General features: G+C 44.4%; 1 protein-coding gene and 1 long non-coding RNA gene across 7 annotated transcripts; one reads left to right on the forward strand and one right to left on the reverse strand.

The window, feature by feature from the left end:
• Positions 1–4,933: 4,933 nt before the first annotated feature.
• LOC133925030 (uncharacterized) lies at positions 4,934–8,627 on the forward strand. Of its 4 annotated transcripts, none has more exons than XR_009910891.1 (4): positions 4,934–5,428; positions 5,542–6,789; positions 7,121–7,247; positions 7,988–8,627. It is a non-coding gene; the product is annotated as an uncharacterized LOC133925030 (long non-coding RNA). The 4 variants fall into 4 exon arrangements; XR_009910889.1 differs by lacking the exon at positions 7,121–7,247 and having other exon boundaries at positions 4,941–5,428; positions 5,542–6,002; positions 6,241–6,789; XR_009910890.1 differs by lacking the exon at positions 7,121–7,247 and having other exon boundaries at positions 4,937–5,428; positions 7,964–8,627.
• A 1,485-nt stretch (positions 8,628–10,112) lies between these two features.
• Positions 10,113–14,139, reverse strand: LOC133925031 (autophagy-related protein 23-like). Of its 3 annotated transcripts, XM_062370838.1 has the most exons (4): positions 13,608–13,726; positions 13,067–13,214; positions 12,109–12,234; positions 10,113–12,027 (listed from the first exon to the last, which is right to left on the reverse strand). In XM_062370838.1, the coding sequence occupies exons 2-4, from the start codon at positions 13,100–13,102 to the stop codon at positions 10,441–10,443; spliced, it is 1,749 nt and encodes a 582-aa protein (XP_062226822.1). In that variant the 5' UTR covers positions 13,103–13,214; positions 13,608–13,726; the 3' UTR covers positions 10,113–10,440. The 3 variants fall into 3 exon arrangements, with proteins under 3 accessions (XP_062226822.1, XP_062226821.1, XP_062226820.1); XM_062370837.1 differs by lacking the exon at positions 13,067–13,214 and having other exon boundaries at positions 10,113–12,021; positions 13,608–14,139; XM_062370836.1 differs by lacking the exon at positions 13,067–13,214 and having other exon boundaries at positions 13,608–14,138.
• Between the last annotated feature and the right edge of the window lie 3,345 nt (positions 14,140–17,484).

The following is a 17,484-nucleotide window of genomic DNA, read 5'->3' on the forward strand; positions in this document are numbered from 1 at the left end:
AAAGTTTGATGAGCCATAATTATGACGTTGAACCAAACACACATCTAAGTACGTGTGAAGCATCTAACGTGTGGCTTGGTAAGTTGTGACAAGTAATCAAACAACCTCCTATTATGTACCATGTGTTGCCCTTGACAGATAAGCATACTAGTGAAACTGTTTGAATTGAATATGATCTATGCAGAAGTTGTAACTCTCAATGTTTATACGGGATATCGCCAATTGTTGATTGTGATGTGAATTAAACCTACATTCATATGACAAAGGGCTAGTTAAGTCTATCATTGTGGCCATAGGGGCTCATCGTGCCGACATCGTACACAGGTTTGCGACCGAAGCTCTCAGAGGTATCCGTATGGGTAACGTGAGGGGAGAGCGCATGAACAATCAGAACGTGGCGGTGCTTCAGTGAGACAACAATTGGTGGTCGGTAAACAAAATAATGACCGCCCATGATAGTAAATGAAATACTTGCCACCAGGCCGAGACATTAATTTGAGCATGTTGCTAGCGAGGTCCACCTCCTGCAGCTTCTTCAGTCCTGCTAGCGACTCCAAAATTGGCCCACCGAGCGAGTTGTGTGAGGCTGAGGAAGACGAGATGGTAGCTCCCTATGATGGCATCCTTTTCTTCTTGTGCACGAGATCTAATTGCTAGCTAAATGATCATTCCCTTTCTTCTTGTAATTCTTGTAATGACAACATGTAGGATTGAGAATGACGACTAAAGGGCTGAATAGGTGTATCACAAAAAAAAAATTTATGGTCTTCTTCTATTTTAATCACCCAACGCACATCAAAATTAAGAGTGGAAGTAAAAACCAGTGAGAAATGTGTTGCTATAAATTTTTTCAAGGAAATATATGGCTCTCATGGATGTATATGAATCCTAGGTTTCATTAAAAAATCATTCAACGGGTCATCGCCACAGAAGATAGCAACTAAAAAGAAGAAACATTTGAACCAATCGAAAAGATCACCGGAAAAAGAAATCCTCTAAGTTAATAATCTAGAGGCAATGTAATTCAATATCAATTCTAAATGTGAATTTGATGTCTCTAGCAACAAAAAGAACAATTATCCAAGGTGGAAAAATCTCATCTCATCAATTAAAACGAAAAACACAACAAAAAAGAAAAAACTCGCAACAAAATAAGGGAGTCAATAAAAGAAAACTAGAAGGAGATGAACACAAGCATCGGAGGAAATATACACTTTATTTCTTGCATAAGTCTACCCACTTTTCGATATATTATAAAATATTTTTCTCATAAAAAACTCTCATCTATTATAAAGGTCAAACTCTCCTCTCTCATTTCCTCTAAAACCTTATCATACAAACTTAAATGACTGGCTTAAACCTCTCCTGCAGTCTTGTCTCTCTATTTACAGGCTTAGGGAAGTTTCTTAGCCCTTAAGATTTATTGTTCTTAAAATACCCCTCTCTTCCAATAGCCTTCTATCTACCACATGAGCATTTTGATCTATTTTTTCTCTGTCCGTCGAACGGTCGTGGCTTTTTCGTGACTTAGCTTCGCCTCGACGTAAGATTCGCGATGATGTCACGTGCACTTTATCCTTACATAATTTTGAGACTAAATCGTGAAACCATTTTACATGTTTCTCAAAGCGTGACTCACCGTTACTTGCTTACACCTTAAGCAAGCAATTGCGTGTACTCCGTTTTGCGATTTTGATCGTCGATAAGTCTCTTCCGCTCCCGACCCTTCGGATCGCCTTATCACTTGCACCGATATCATCTTCACTTGACTTTATCAACACACCGTCTATATCTATCTTCTCATGCTCTGTTCACTCTCCATGTGCACAGCTTAGGACCACCCTTGACTGTGCTTGGCATCCTCGATCATCCAACACCAATGTCGGAGGATGAACTCCTGTCGCAGGGATCCCGTGAGACCCCCTTTTTAGAGATTCGGCCGGGGGGATGATCCTGAACAAGCTTGTTTGGGAAATAAGCGGGAAACAGAAATAAGTGCGGTGGCTGGTGGGAGACGATCGTCCTAGTGCGAGAAAGATGGGTGCACCGGGGTTTAGACAGGTTCGGGCCGCACGGGGGCGTAACACCCTACTCCTGCGTGAGTGCTATATATATCCTCGAAGGAAATTCTTCAAGGATGTATCTGGTTACAAGAGAGAGCAGCTTACAGAGAGCTTGAGGCTCTCGTGTTCTAGCTTGGCTTGAATGGGTTCGAGCGTCTGCGTCCTCTTTCTTTTTTCACACACTTTTGGTCTGCCTCTTGAGAGCTTCTCCTTCCTTTCCTTTTATAGGCGCGCCGACCTCGACTTATCCAGAATGGGAAAGAGGGGGCGTGAATGCCAAGGCGTCACGGAGAAAGGCGTCATCATTCCGTCTTGGCGAAGTGACAGGGGCGGTGGAAAAATGCGGCGCGCATCCGATCACCCGCCACTGTGGAAGCCCTCGGGCGCCATAAAGGGGGCCTACCGGGCAGCCTCAGAGGTGCCCGGCGCGCCCACCCTGTCTTGTCTTTCTGCCAGGGCAGGGTGGCGGGCGGAGCGCTTCGATTCTGGCAACGTTATCCCGAGGCACTCGGATGAAAACGGGATGGGACCCGTGCATTTAATGGACCCACGCCCCCCTACCAGGGCATGGCAGGGTCTGACACTGGGGCGTGGGCAGCTGGGAATGTCAGGATGTCAGGCCGCGCGTGCCTATTAAATGCGGTATTGGGCCTTTGACTGGCTGACACCCCGACGATGGGACCCCTTGGGTCGTCAGACGATCTTGCGCGAACCTTCGGGGAACCGAGTCCTCGGGGGTTGCCACGTGCAGCCCCGAGCACTCTCTCCCGAGCACTCCGGTGAGACCTTCGGGGAACTGAGTCCTCGGGGGCTGTCACGTGCAGCCCCGAGCACTCCGGTGAGACCTTCGGGGAACCGAGTCCTTGGTGGCTGCCACGTGCAGTCCCGAGCACTCTCTCCCGAGTACTTGGGTGAGACCTCCGGGGAACCGAGTCCTCGGGGGCTGCCACGTGCAGCCCCGAGCACTCTCTCCCGAGTACTCGGGTGAGACCTTCGGGGAACCGAGTCCTCGGGGCCTGCCACGTGCAGCCCCGAGCACTCTCTCCCGAGTACTCGGGTGAGACCTTCGGGGAACCGAGTCCTCGGGGCCTGCCACGTGCAGTCCCGAGCACTCTCTCCCGAGTACTCGGGTGAGACCTTCGGGGAACCGAGTCCTCGGGGCCTGCCACGTGCAGCCCCGAGCACTCTTTCCCGAGTACTTGGGTGAGACCTTCGGGGAACCGAGTCCTCGGGGGATGTCACGTGCAGCCCCGAGCACTCTCTCCCGAGTACTTGGGTGAGACCTTCGGGGAACCGAGTCCTCGGGGGCTACCACGTGCAGCCCCGAGCACTCTCTCCCGAGTACTTGGGTGAGACCTTCGGGGAACCGAGTCCTCGGGGGCTGTCACGTGCAGCCCCGAGCACTTCCTTCACGGTATTTGGACTCTGCGGATCATCGGGGAACTGGGGTGCTCGGGAACCTAGAGGCTACGGTCCCGAGCACCTTCCCCTGGGACTTAGTTTCTTCTTTATCCTGCAGGGTGGATCTCGCGGGATGGTGACATGTGGCGGACGGCCGGCCCGGTCTTCGGGACTCAGGGACCCCTGGTTCCTAATACACCGACAACCAAGCACTCCGTTTGACCTCAACCATCCCGTCGTCGGTCGCTAAGTTGCATCCATCATCTGCACAATATAAGATAAGCATATGCATATCTCGAACTCCATTATAGACTAATCCATAACCAAAATCCTGAGTCAATGTACATCTCAGAAAAATCGTAAAACACCGGATTTTCGGTGTTGACGCCTCCTCAACGCAGGATCATCCGGCATGTTCAATCTAGCAGACTGGCTATCTTGTAACATCTCTGCAAGAAATACTCCAGCGTACACTTCATCCCATTATTGGACCATCCAACGAGTTCACTTTCACCAGACCTCCATTCTGTAAGAAATAGTCCAACGTGCATTACTCTTTATCGCCAGATCATCCGATGAGTTTAAATCCAACAGAGTCGACTTACAATCTCTCTGCAAAAAATGCTCCAGCGTATATTCTTATACATCATGGACCATCCGACGTGTGCTTCAATTTCTGCCTCTGTGATGAAAAGTTCCAGTGTGAACCTCATGTAAACGTCGAACATTCTGGCGTGTACAAAATCCTAAACACCAGATCATTCGGCATGTACAATTTTTCTAGACTCAAAGATAAACACGTCAACTTAATTTCTCTATACAACTTTGATTAGCCATAATTATAATTACAACACATATACATACTCATACAATCCACAAATTAACAAATCAAAATAACAATATTATCAATTATTCGTCACATATAAACTAAAAAATATTTTAACTTGTTTTCTCACAACAAGAAGCAAGCTAGATTTTAAGTGCTAACCACCACATGTGCAAACGGAAGGACTGTTCATAGCTTCAGTAGGCAAAAATCAAATTATTTCGCTTGCCGACAGGGTATTATTTCTGCAAATTTTCAAAAACTAATATTATTTTTGTATTTTCCATTATTTTAATATTATTTAAAAAAATTCGTAGTCTCATCGCTTCGCTAGGCTTCCATATTCGTCTGTTTATCTATTCACTCGGTGGCTAAAAGGTCAACGATCACCTGACTAGATAGCAAAAGCCAACGAGTATCAGTCTCTATGAACGGGCGTTAGTCGAGGCATGGATTAAGTTTCGAAGGCAAATCGAACACATAGCATTTTTATCATAATATTTTACCATGACAATGACATATAGAAACATCTTTTCTCCAACTTAAAAAATCAGCAGTTTTCCTTCTTCCCGCGTCACTTTTTTTTTACACTCCCGAAATTTTCGCTTCCCCAATCGTCCGCTCCAATTTTCGTCCGCCCGCTCGCACCTTCGTCCGTCCGCGCCCCCGCTTGTCAGTCTCCGCGTCATCGTCCGCCCGCACACTCGCCCGCAGGGCCATGTCCTTCGTCCGCCCGCCCGCGTCGGCCCACGTCGCTCCTTCCTCGATCCTTCGTCCGCCCGATCGCACCCAACGACACTTCATCCAAACCCTAGCGCTGATGGCCATGGCCCCCGCCGCCCGCGCATCGACACCGGCATGAGGCGAATCGAGGCGCCCCTCTACCCTGCGCGTGCCCTCGAATGCGTGGACGGCCTGCCCACCTCGGCGGGTTCGATCCCCAATAATATGGCCCGTCAATGGCAAGAACCGCATCCGTGGGACGCCGAGTCGTTCGTTTGCTTGAGCAAGTTTCGGTCTTCCGGCACACGCGCACCATTTGCTAGCTCAAGGAAGCCGGCAGGGAGGGCAGTGCAGCCGTGCTTGGCGTCGATTGCAGCACATCCACCTTGACGAAAGGCAGATAGTGGACGGCAAGGTGCGGCCTTTTATTATCTAGATCCAGCGATACCTCATGCATGCTGTGAATAAATCCAATTCTGCTGGTGCTTGCTCATGTCTAGCTGATAGGGGTTTATTTTTCTCTTGCAGCAAATCCACTATCCAATGCATCGGCTGGGTCTGCGGACATGGCCGGGGGCTCCCCCCAATCCTCCTCTGCCATCGCGTCGCCGTCCCTTGCCCCCTTTCCTCCTTTACCCTGATGCCTTCTCTAGGTTCTTTTTTTTTTTTTGGTTGGAATGATGTTTTCTTGATGGCAGCAAAGGCTTCAAAAGTGGAGAATCAAGATTGATCGATTCTTCTACTGCTCCCATGTTGCCATATCTTTATGGTTCATTTTTTATTTAATGAACCATGTTCTGTATGTATATGTCCAGCATATGATTTATTTATGGCGAAGTGTGTCAATGATCAGGAGAGAAATCAAGGAGCAGGGTCTGAAGATGATCAGTGGTTTCACTTGGATTGCTAATCTAGAATTGTTTGGGGAGACACAGGAATAGCTCTGCTCACCATATTAGGCTGCATCTTACTATTACGATCTTTGGCTGGTTGGTCTTTATATCAAGTTGTTTCCTACTGTATTCTTTTCTAAGAAAAGTATTCGGTTAACTTCATTGAGGAATTAGATAGTTATTTCTATATTGATAAATCAAATACCTTATATATGTGTTTACTAAACATAATTCTCCTCTTAGTTGCCTTATGAAATTTCTTTGTTCTTCCAAATGCAATGTCAAGTTTTGAACATAGATTTGCTTTGAATCATTGTTAACTGATGAACCGTAGGTAGGCTGCCATATTGATGTGAAATTTCAGAGGGCAATGCAAGAAAAGGACTCAATTGCTGGACCAACCATTTCTGTTCTGAAGTTGTCTTTGTTCACTGTTTATATATCATGGGAGAAAACGAGTATGAAGCCCTATACGTTGTTTTGTGCTTCCTATAATTACTAATTACTTCTTATGTTGTGCGAAGAATAATCATTTAGTTCATCATATCTAAATTGTTGCATTAGTTTCTGGTTGTTGCCCGTGATTGGCAAAGATTTAATCTGTCGAGTCTGCTGCCAATGTTGCTCCAATATATATCATCAGGCAACAATCATCTTATGGCAAGTTCCATGATGTTTAATTAGTTCCTTGGTCTTTGGATGTGTTGACGAGAACTAAAATAACCCTTTATGTGAATGAAGTTTGCAGTAATGTAAATTTTGCAATAATGAGCTTCGACATTCTACAAGCAGATGGGCTTTAGGGTGCTTTTTTGCATGAGCGAGGTGTTGTGGCAGGAAAGGACAGTGGCATCCACTTAGCATTATTGTTTCGCCATGCAGGGTACGTGCTTTTTTAACTTTGCTTTATAGGGTTTCATTAGTTTCCAAAATGATTGGCGAAAAACGAAATTGAGCCTTCAGGGTTGCTCCTTCTGCAATGTTAATGCAGCTGTTTTTATCTACTAACTAATTTATTCAACCCAGATCACCTGGATGTTATTGGCTCTAGTATTTAGTAGAAGCATGATTAATCCTATTTTACTGCATTACAATCTCATGCTTTGTAAAGATAGTGAGTTTCGTCTTCCCATCTTCCAATTAACATAAAACTAGGAAAAACAACAGCAAAATGGGTATGGTCAGGCTAGATGAAAATGAGGTTCATGTTTCAGGTTTTCTTTCCTGTTAAGATTCTGGTTTCTACCGACCGCATACGAGTGAAGTTGAATGCACATGGTAATGGGTCAGAAGTCAGAACTACTGAAGTTCCCATCTTTTCTTCAAATTATTTGCATTCATGTAAGTTTCAAGTATGGCAGTGTCTGCTTGGATAGCTAGCTACATTGTTACATAAATTTGGCCCTTCCTTTGTAGCATCCCCACCCCCCCCCCCCCCCCCCAACCAAATTACTTGTTCTGGTCTGTGCTGTTTCAAGGTTGAGCGGCTGCTTCAGTATATAGGAGCATGGCAAGTGAGAGTGAGTGTTCGAGTTCTGCAAGTGCATATAACAGTGACGAAAATCTACATAACAAACACTTTCTTGAAGTTGCCGCATGATCTCATTTAATTGAGACAATACCAAACTCGAGTTCTCGTTTTCTTTGTCAACGGTGGTTGAGGACACCTTGTGATATCAATGGGTCAACTTTCATTTAAACGTGCATCCAGTGTACTACTTCGTTTTGTCTGTCTCAAGATTGATGATTATTTAGAAGGCTTCCAATGGCTAGATAGATGCTTTAGACTTACATAAACGCTAATCAATAATGGATAAAAAAAAATTCTTGGTACACATACATTTAATCTTCGTTATTACCACACCCCTTCATTATGAGTGTGGATTGCATGCTTAAGGACATGAGAGGATGGTCCTGATTGCAGGTTCTTGTGCTGCAGATGTATAGAAGCTAATGTTTTTCTTTTCCTGAATGATCATTCCTTTCATTTTGCCATCTCTATAATACTGATAATGTGGCCACATATACTTGTCTTAAGATGTCCAATGTTTTTACAGTGGCTGGCTCGCTGCTTTTTTCAGGCACTAGTTGGGAGGCACGTCATCGACGGCTTCAGGGGGTTCATGCCCAGTGCCGGGGACATGCGGACCATCAAGTGAAATGCCTACAGGGGCTGCTGCAGTTTCAACTGCATGGACAACAGGCAACGACGCTACTCCTCCCAGCACTGCGCGTCCTAATGCACCCACCTGTTGTGGGGAAGAGACAGGTCCGAATGAGCTAGGCCGGGGAGGATGTCGCCGCGCCGGGGGGCCACCGCGCCAACGCCCTGCGCTATTAGCAAGACCGACTGCACCAGACCTGGAGTTCTCTGCACTGGTGGAGGTGGATCAGAGGCTTGAGGGCAGATCTGGACGGGAATGATCGCGAAGGTGTGCGGGAAAAAGTTTGTGGGAAGCAGAGGTTTCCAAAATTGAAGCGCTGATGATTGGGTAAAGGTTAAGGTGTGACAGAGAATATCATGATTTGTAGAACCGTAATTTGTGGATCCATGATTTGTGGAGGGGGATCCCTATGGGATTTTTTGGGTGGATGTAGAAATATGAGGAGTGCAGTGAAGGTGTCTCGGCCGTTAGATGCAATGTTTGGCTCATGAAACAAATACTATTTGTTGGATGCAATTAATGAGAATTAATCTGAGGGTGTTTATTGTTCTGTGTACACTATTTGGGGTGGATGTAAGATAGTTTCAACTCACTCTTTTATAATTTATATAGATATAGATATAGATATAGATTAACTTTTCTAGCTCATATTGAACAAAAATGTAACGAAGGTTTCATTGGGATATAAACAAACAGTAATTACTAACACTAGACGGCTGGTATGGTTATAAGGAGAGTTGAGACCGGAAGATGAAGCGGTCCCTCTCCTTGTAACCATCAACCACATCTACAGAAGCATGTATATATATTACTTTGACTGTAGTTTCATCATGCTATCACCTTAATAGTTATTTATTGTGCCTCATACAAAAGCTTAATTGGCATATGTTTGCATGTGATCATGAAGAGGTTTAACTTGTTGAAGAAAGGAGTAGTGTTTGCCACTTCTGTTCATATCATTCCGTTTGTTGATCTCAGAACAAATTTGCAACCATATTTTAAAATGCAAGTAGGTAAAATTCTTCTAGAGGGCATGGTGGGTATAATCGTTTGCAAGCAATAAAAATCCTTCAGATATATCATTTATGTGTAAAATTTGGGTTTACGGTTCAACACACGGGCATTCACTAGTCATATATAAAAATAACTAGTAAGGTTGCACACGCTAATAACGTGGCTAGCCTCGCTGTAATATTCTGTCGTGATAATATTTAATTAAAAATTAGTCTCTTTAGTTTTTATGAGGTTAGTGTCATTTAGTTACAAAATATATAAAATTAGAAGAAGAAATAAAAAATTATTTTAGTGAAAAAATATTTTTGTCGTAAACTTGTACCCGAATCGTATACATGTATTGGTTCGACTCGTATACGTTTTGATCAACTGTAAAAATAGTTCGTCAAGTGTAGACAGTCTAACCAAAATCAAAATGGGTTTGTTTTGTCAGTGTGTTGTGTCTTTCCTACTGCCTACTTGATATGATAACCTTGAGCTACTCGGTGTTTCTTAATTTATTATCTTAGTAACAATTTTGATTTTTTTTATTTTTTATTATGAATTTTAACTATTGATTAATTGTATTTTACATGGACTCTAAATATTTTATTTAGGTATTTGTTTTTTAGAATAATTTGATTTTTTATAAGACTATTTAATGGATCATTATTTTTTCTATTACCCAAATTTTAATTATTATTACTTTTATTTTATTTAGACTTTTTATTTAGATATTTTGCGTCTCAAACCATATTGAAATCGAACTGCTAAATTTCTATTATTTTTTATTTCGAATTTAGTTATTTATTAATCTTATTTAATATTGACTCTTTAGTTTTTAAATTTAGTTATTTATTAATTGTATTTGATATGTGTTTTTTAATTTAATCTAGACTGTTAGAGATTCAATAAGTGATCTAGATTTTTTTTCAATTAACATGATAATTTCATAATCTTAAGAGCGAACATGGTGGTCTATTTTTTTTCTCAAATAATAATATAATAGGTGACAGAAGGAATCATGGACATCCAGTTGCACCAGAACAAGAAAAATACTATGGAAACATCGATTCATGGGGATACAATTTGTCTGAACATTGCTGCTTGTTTATGTCTATATTATACATCATGATGGATCTCACCAAAGCCAATCAAATGGAACCATAACTCCAGAACTAAAGTAAGATACAGAAGCAGCAAGGCTCCAGCCGGCCCACAAAGGCCAACTTTATCACTTGTTCTAGTCTTGTGCATGCGTTACAGATTACTCTAAAACAGGAAAACTGAAGCATCTAAGTACTCTTGAGATTATTCCTTGGATTCAATTCTAGGTTTACAATGTTTCACCTTTTGGTTCCAGCCTCTTGGCAGCTCTAGATCTTCTGCTTGAGCACTTGGCGGAGCTGGACCTTCTGGTTCTCCATCCGTGCCTCCATGAGCTTTGCCTTCAAGCTGTGTTTCTGGGACGTCCGCGGGTACTCTATACAGCCCTTGAAGCCCCGGTTGAATTGAATGTTCATGGAGCCCGGTGAGCTCCATTGCCCTACGCTCGGTGGACTGAGTCCTATTTCCTGAATGCCACTTTCAACAGTAGAATAAGTCCCGACTGAGAGCCTTACATTTGATGATCTCACATTTACTGTTTCAACTGCATCCTTCTTGCATATTTCGCTGTTCTTTGGTCGGGATGACTTCCAGAGTTTTGATATGGCTGATTCTTTCTTCTTTGGTTGGTTCATGTTTGCCAGGTATGCATCGGTCAACTCATCCTTTAGCTTCTCGTTTTCCCTATACACAAAATCATTTCTGCTCTTCCAAGACATGCTTCCATCATAGATCTTGTTGACTGATGGTTCGCTTCCGTCAGGTGAACCCCTTGAACCCTGCATATCAACATGGCTTATTGTCTCCCAGCTACTGCCATCTTCATTGTCGCTTTCATCTTGAGGGCTTTTATTTGAGTACACCTGGGCTTTCTTTTCAAGGAATATATCTGTCATTGGGCTAGCCTCTTGGATTTCTGATTCACATATGGCAGAGCTATTCTTGTAGCATGGCTCAATCTCCTTGATGACAGGCTCCTCACTTGGACGCAGCTCTTCAAAAATGGAAAACATGTCTTCTGATGCTGCTGGTGGGTCATATCTGAATTCAGTATCTTGGGCTCTGACCGACTTGATCGCCTGTATTATGTTCTCTGCTTCCTCAACTACCATGATATCTCTTTTAGCACAACTGCATGCAGCAATAAAAGCCTCAACATCCTGTTGCAATGTGCTCAATTGTGTGTATTTGGCATCGAGAGTGAGTTTTGCATCAATAAGCTTCATCTGCACCCGTTCTTCACGCCACACCTCAGCCATCTGCAGCATCTTCCGCTCCTCATCTACCTCCTCTCGCAGCTTCAGGGAGTCCTGTTTTAAGGCCTCAATCTGAGCTTTGTCTTCCTCCACCTCTCTTGCGAGCTCATTGCACACCTCCTCAATGAGCTCACGCGCCTTTCTCTCTTTCTCATACTCTTGCAACAGCTGATTCGCTGACATCTTGGCCTCCTTCAGCTCATTGACGAGTTTCAAGTTGATCATCTCAAGCCGCCTCCTGTTTTTCTTCTCATGGTCCAGATCAGCTTTCATATCCTCAAGAATAGCACGCACCTTCGCATGCTCTCTGTTCCTCCAAGCCGCTTTCTCCTCTGTGAGTTTCTTGAACAAGTGGTCAAGCTTCTTCTTAGCTGCCCGCCGCTCAGTTTCCAGCTCACTTACCCGGTCACGTGCTTGCTGGAGCTCCATCTGGAGGTTAGCAACATAAGTTGTGTCTTGCTGTTCATCCAGAAGATTTAGTTGACTTGCTATAAGATAGGCATCATGTGATTCCATTCCCTTTATGCCCTCAGGCTCCCATTTTGTTGCGTTCTCCATGGTGATGACTGGTAGCACAGCTGAAGTAGCATGAAGCTGTACCTGCAGAATTTGTTCTGTCAATCATCTTACAGGCCGATATAGGTAAAAGTAGTTAATGTTGTTGGTTGGTTCTGTTCTCACCTTGTGGAGCTCTCCACTCTTCCGCTCCAAAACAGAAATGGGGCTTGAAACCTCATTCTTAGGACTCTGGTGATGACCCAGAGTGTTTTGTTTAAGGAGCTGGACTTGTAGATGTCTTGGGATATGCTGTTCATATAGGCAAGTGAGACAAATAAGCCACATAAGCAATTATGGAATTCATCACACTTTATCTTAAAAAATTACTTGTGCGGTAAGATATACACTCAATTGTTCCATGATTAAGCAAATCTATTCAGAGAGAAGCAATAGATCTGTATATGTTCATTTTACTATTTCTTACTGTAACCTGAAAGGGACAATAAAAGTCTTACATCACATATATGTTTAAGCAAAAAAAAGAAAAGATGAATTGACAAGGGACATTCTCAAAAGAACAAAGGGAATCTAAAGGGACCCAAACAATCATCACATGGAGACCCCTCTCAAATCAAATCATTCACGCGGAACCAAAATCCGGACCTACATCTATAGCATTGGTATCACATTTGCTGGGTAGCATTTCTAATCCAACCTAAGGTCCAAAATTCAAAAACCATTTGCTGGAACTACGATAGTCTCCAATCGCACGAGACTAGAGTCTCCAATAGCACGAGCTGCACGAGACAAGCAGCTAAACATGACCACATGGCTGAACCCATCATACACACGTGTTGCTGCACGGCACAAGAGTTCAGTCATTTTGGCCCGTTGTTCAGAAGCTCTCACTTGCCAATCCGTGCAAGATCCAAAATACGAGCGGCGCTCTTTCCACAAAGCCATTCGGTAAAAATGGATATGTACTGATCGCCAACCATAAAAGTCTAAAAACACACGGGCATGGAGAGGATCCGATGATTGGGGCCCATTTCGGAATCACATGAGGAGATCCGAGCACAGAAAAAATGCAGCTGCCTTTTGGATCGGTAAATTTATATGATAACGATCAGGGGCATCTTACTGTGGCTGCATCACGGCTGCCTTCATAAATGGCCATGCTTCAGTGCGACGCATCTAACGTTCAGGCGACTACTAAATTCGTCGACGTTGCAGTGGGCAGTGTTGCTGCTGAGGCTTCAATGTGGAGACTGACTTAATGCTGGATTTGACTACACAAATCGAGTATAGGCAAATTAAGCACCTAAAATTAGCAAACAAGTGCAGTGTAATGAGGGAGTTAACCCAAAGTTACTCAAGCATTGCAAGAGATCTATGTCCTAGGGCACCAAGTTAGCATGTTTTGACTACAAATCTCAACACTAGCTAAAAAAAATCGTATAAACAGCACAAAACCAAGGACAATATCTCACATTTCTTCTCTAAACACCAAAATGATTCAGCTTAAAAAGTAGGTCGGGAAAAAGAAGACAATAGGGGGGGGGGGGGGGGAAGCGCACAAAGCCTCCAATGACCATCTCAAATTCTCAACACCAAGACGACAGAAGCAAACTGGAAAGCAGGCGACGAACAGTTGAAGTCGACGTGTATACAACTATACATACCTCGACTCCCACGCGGACCCTCCTCTCGCCACCTCCCGCGCCCCCTACCACCGCCTCGGGAGGCCGCAGCCGCCACACCCCGGCGGCAAGCCTCCGCACTGACACCCCCTGCGCCCTCGTCTCCCGTGCGGCCCCCGCTTCGTCGCCAGCCTTCCCCTCACCGCCGCCGCCCACATCCCATTTCAGCAGCGGCGTCGCGGGCCCGCTCCGCCGCCCGCCGCCGACCGAAGCCGAGGCCTTGAGCGGTCGCCGGCGCAACCGGCGCGGCGTCCTGAGAGACGGCGCCGCGGGGGTTGCGGCGGAGGAGGCGGCGGCGGCGGCAGCGGAGCGGTTCCTGGAGCTCATCTGCGGCTAGGGCTCGGGACGGCGCGCGCCGGCGGCATCGGTAGGAGGCAGAACGCTAGAGCAGGCAGTGGAGACGGCACACGCACAGTGGTGTGGAAGCGAAGCGGGGAGAGAGACGTTGGGGGTGCGGAGGCGTTGGGAAATGGGAGGGAGGGTAAGGTAAGGTAAGCGACGTGGGGAGAAGTAAAAGGCCCAGGACACATGGAGTGGTGTTTCGTTTTGGGGGCGCGTGTGGGGGTAGACTTGGAAGGACGGATTTGGGCCTCGGCGCGGCTAGGGGTAGGATGGGGATTTTGGGCTTCTGTCTGGTCTGATCAATGTGGCCGTGCAATCTTCTGTCTCGTGATTCCTGCAGGCCGGAGCAGTGCAGCTGCATCCTATCATGTCATGTCGTCGGAGAATTTACGTTTTTCCAGGTACGTTAGGCACTTTGATTTAACTTACAGATTTTGAATGGTGATTATAATTTATAAACTGAAATAAATAGATAAATTGAGCAATTTAATTTTTAATAATTCAATCTCTAGATTGTAGCAATTTAATAATATTTTTTACCAACTTATACGGATCAGACACTCTAATTTTTATAATCTATGATTAAAAAATATTTTTTTAAAATCTCTAACTAAAACCAACATATCTTCGGTACCTTACCTGCAAACTGAGCATACTTTAGTATACTAGTATGTTCATATAAATAGTTCGACTGTTGTGACTTTCTGCAGAAAATTACGATCCATAACCGACCTAACCATTTTTACGTTGCTCTTGATTCCAGAAAAATTCTTTCACCGTGTTGTCGGCGGAAATACGGACGACCACTCACGCATGGATCAACGAGGCGGAGGGCGCCAGCCAACTAACCACGTCAAGATACTGTCGAGTGACAATGCACCTGGGTCCCATCTCAGAACCAGAGAGCCCAGGCACATGACGTGTCACCGTCAGCCCGTCGCCGCCTCCGGCGGTCACGCCCCTTAAAAACGGAGCGCAATAACGTCCCGTTGAATCCGTCCCATCCAATCCATCCGCCCTGATGCTCCCCGCTCCAGATCCGAACGCCCACCACGACGCCTCCCGCGTCGGCTAGCCCACGACCCCAACGTGGCCCCCGCGCGCACGAGCGCCCATGCTGTCCGGTGTTCGGACGCGGGCACGCGCGGGAAAAGGCATCCGAGGGGCGGAGCACGAGGAGGCTTGAGGCCCGCCCGCCACGTCGGACAGACGGCCCTCGCCTGTCAGCGGGGAGGACGACGTGGGTCCACGGGCCAGTGGGGCCCACGTGACTGCGGGTGGATGCCGCCCGTCGCGATCCATTGTGGCCGCGGGAATATAAAATCGTGGCGGGAAGGCGACGACGCCGTGCGTCTCTGACGATGCATGGGGCGCTGTAAATTTTGAAGCAGCGGCACTGCGATTCTGCTTTTCTGCGAATGGAACAGTGAGGCTGCTTCGTTCCAAAAAATTTTAAAAAAAAACAGTCGAGGCGCGTGCAGTTCAAAATTGAAACCAAGGGCGCAAAGGTAAAACTCTAACTGGGGTTAAAATTGTACAAACACAGTTGCGATTTTGTGTTCATCCAGATTTTTTAAAGGTAACTGACGGAAGATTTGCTAATTTTATATTAATATAGAGGAGTAGAAGATTCATAATAATAGACTAAACAAAATAATTAGTACAGCATAAAAAAAAGACGTAAGGCTCTTAGCTCTGCAATGCACCATGCACTAGTCTTCTCCTTGATTTTTGCACCAAGACGATAGTCGAATTCTTATAATATTAAAAAAAACTCTCTCATTCTGTTCGTTTCATAGGCCCATATTATCAAAATGATAGTCCTATACGGCACCACTTGTTTATCCAGATTAAGGCAGTACATATGTACATCGATAATAGTTTTTTTTCTTCATAATACAAGGTACATATATATAGTCATGAACATGATGAGAGGAGACAAATGGCGGACATGGGTAAAACCATCTCTAGCAGTTACCTTAAATTTTTATCATCAAAAATACTATTACAGCATCCACTGTCACTATTACAGCATCCTTTATTTTTTCATCTACAGCAGCTACCCTATTTCCTACCTTCTACTACTCTTTTCCTCCCTCCGAACCCCCTGTCAGCCTCTATAAACAGTACTTCTACAGTGTTGCTACATCTATGTGAGCAGTACTGCTACAATATTGCTACAGTGTTGTGTACTGCAAGCTACTGTAGCACTGAGTAACTCCCCTGCTGGAGTTGGCAGTGCTCTTCTTTGGCGTTCACCTCTTCCTTCTTTTTTTTCTTCTTATTTCTTTCTAATTCCTCTCTAATCTTCAATGAAGTTTCAACCTACTCAGACCCCCTCTAGATCTGCCCTGGAGGAGACAACTTGATGTAAATAATGTTAGTATGTCAGATATAATGATCTAAGAGAAGTAAGATCCAGCTGCTCAACAACTCAAGGGAATACGATGTGGTAGCTCGGCAAGTGATGCGACTTTGTCGGGTGCTGTGGATTTGACTGTGGCTCTGCATGTGACCTTGCTCGATGGTCTACGCGGCTACGCCTCTCGGTGCCGAGACAGGTACCATTAGCGTGTGATCGGGTATTGCTCCGTAATCATATATAGCTGTACGTAGATCGATCACACGTACATGTTTTCCTGATCAACATGGACCAGTTGGATAATTTTATTTGAAGCAAGGTGGTTAGATCATGTAAGGTGCTACGGAGTAGCAGTAGTTGAGCAGACAAGGCATGCATGCAGCAGAGTGTGTAAACATGAGTCATTATTTCGTTAAGAGTACCATATCGTGAATCATATCATGCGTTAGTTTGGTTGTTTATGCCTTCTTTGGATCCCGCTATCTGTAATGATCATGCATGATCTGCATCCAAAGCAGCTTGCATCGCATGCACTGATGCACAACGTCACATAGATGTCGACCAGCACTACATGGTCCAAAAATATCTCTAACTAGAGTTTTGCCCAATGCAGAGAGCTATTTCTCGAGAGGAGCAGTCGGGATCACTTTTGCTAGTTGCTGAATTCAGTCCTAAACATCGGATCAAGAACAATTAGATAACAAGTGACATCAATAAAACACCATACACACTAACAAAACAACTTACTATAATCCGGTAGAACGAGAAGATTCACTACTAAAAAAAGATTATTACGATTGGTTTTTGAATCGGCAGTAATAATTCATAATTATTATTTCTGGTTTATAAATCGATAGTGATAACTTTACCATCACAATTCAGTGATAATCTATGATTATCGTTGTCGGCTTATGAATCGACAATAATAATCACAATCGTTTCAAGAAATTAACTGGCAATAAATAATGTTTTAGATATATAAAAATATTCTACTGTGAACTCTTCAACATAAGAATCTATCTTAAATTTAATGTTAAACTTGAGACAGACACCCCATGTTGAAATATTTGAAGTAGAGTATTTTATACATAAATCTAAAAATAGAAACAGATGTTGTGAAGCTATTGTACCAAGAGCTCTTCAGATGTTTTCACG

Source organism: Phragmites australis, chromosome 7 (assembly GCF_958298935.1).
Source record: "Phragmites australis chromosome 7, lpPhrAust1.1, whole genome shotgun sequence".
Taxonomy (NCBI): domain Eukaryota; kingdom Viridiplantae; phylum Streptophyta; class Magnoliopsida; order Poales; family Poaceae; genus Phragmites; species Phragmites australis.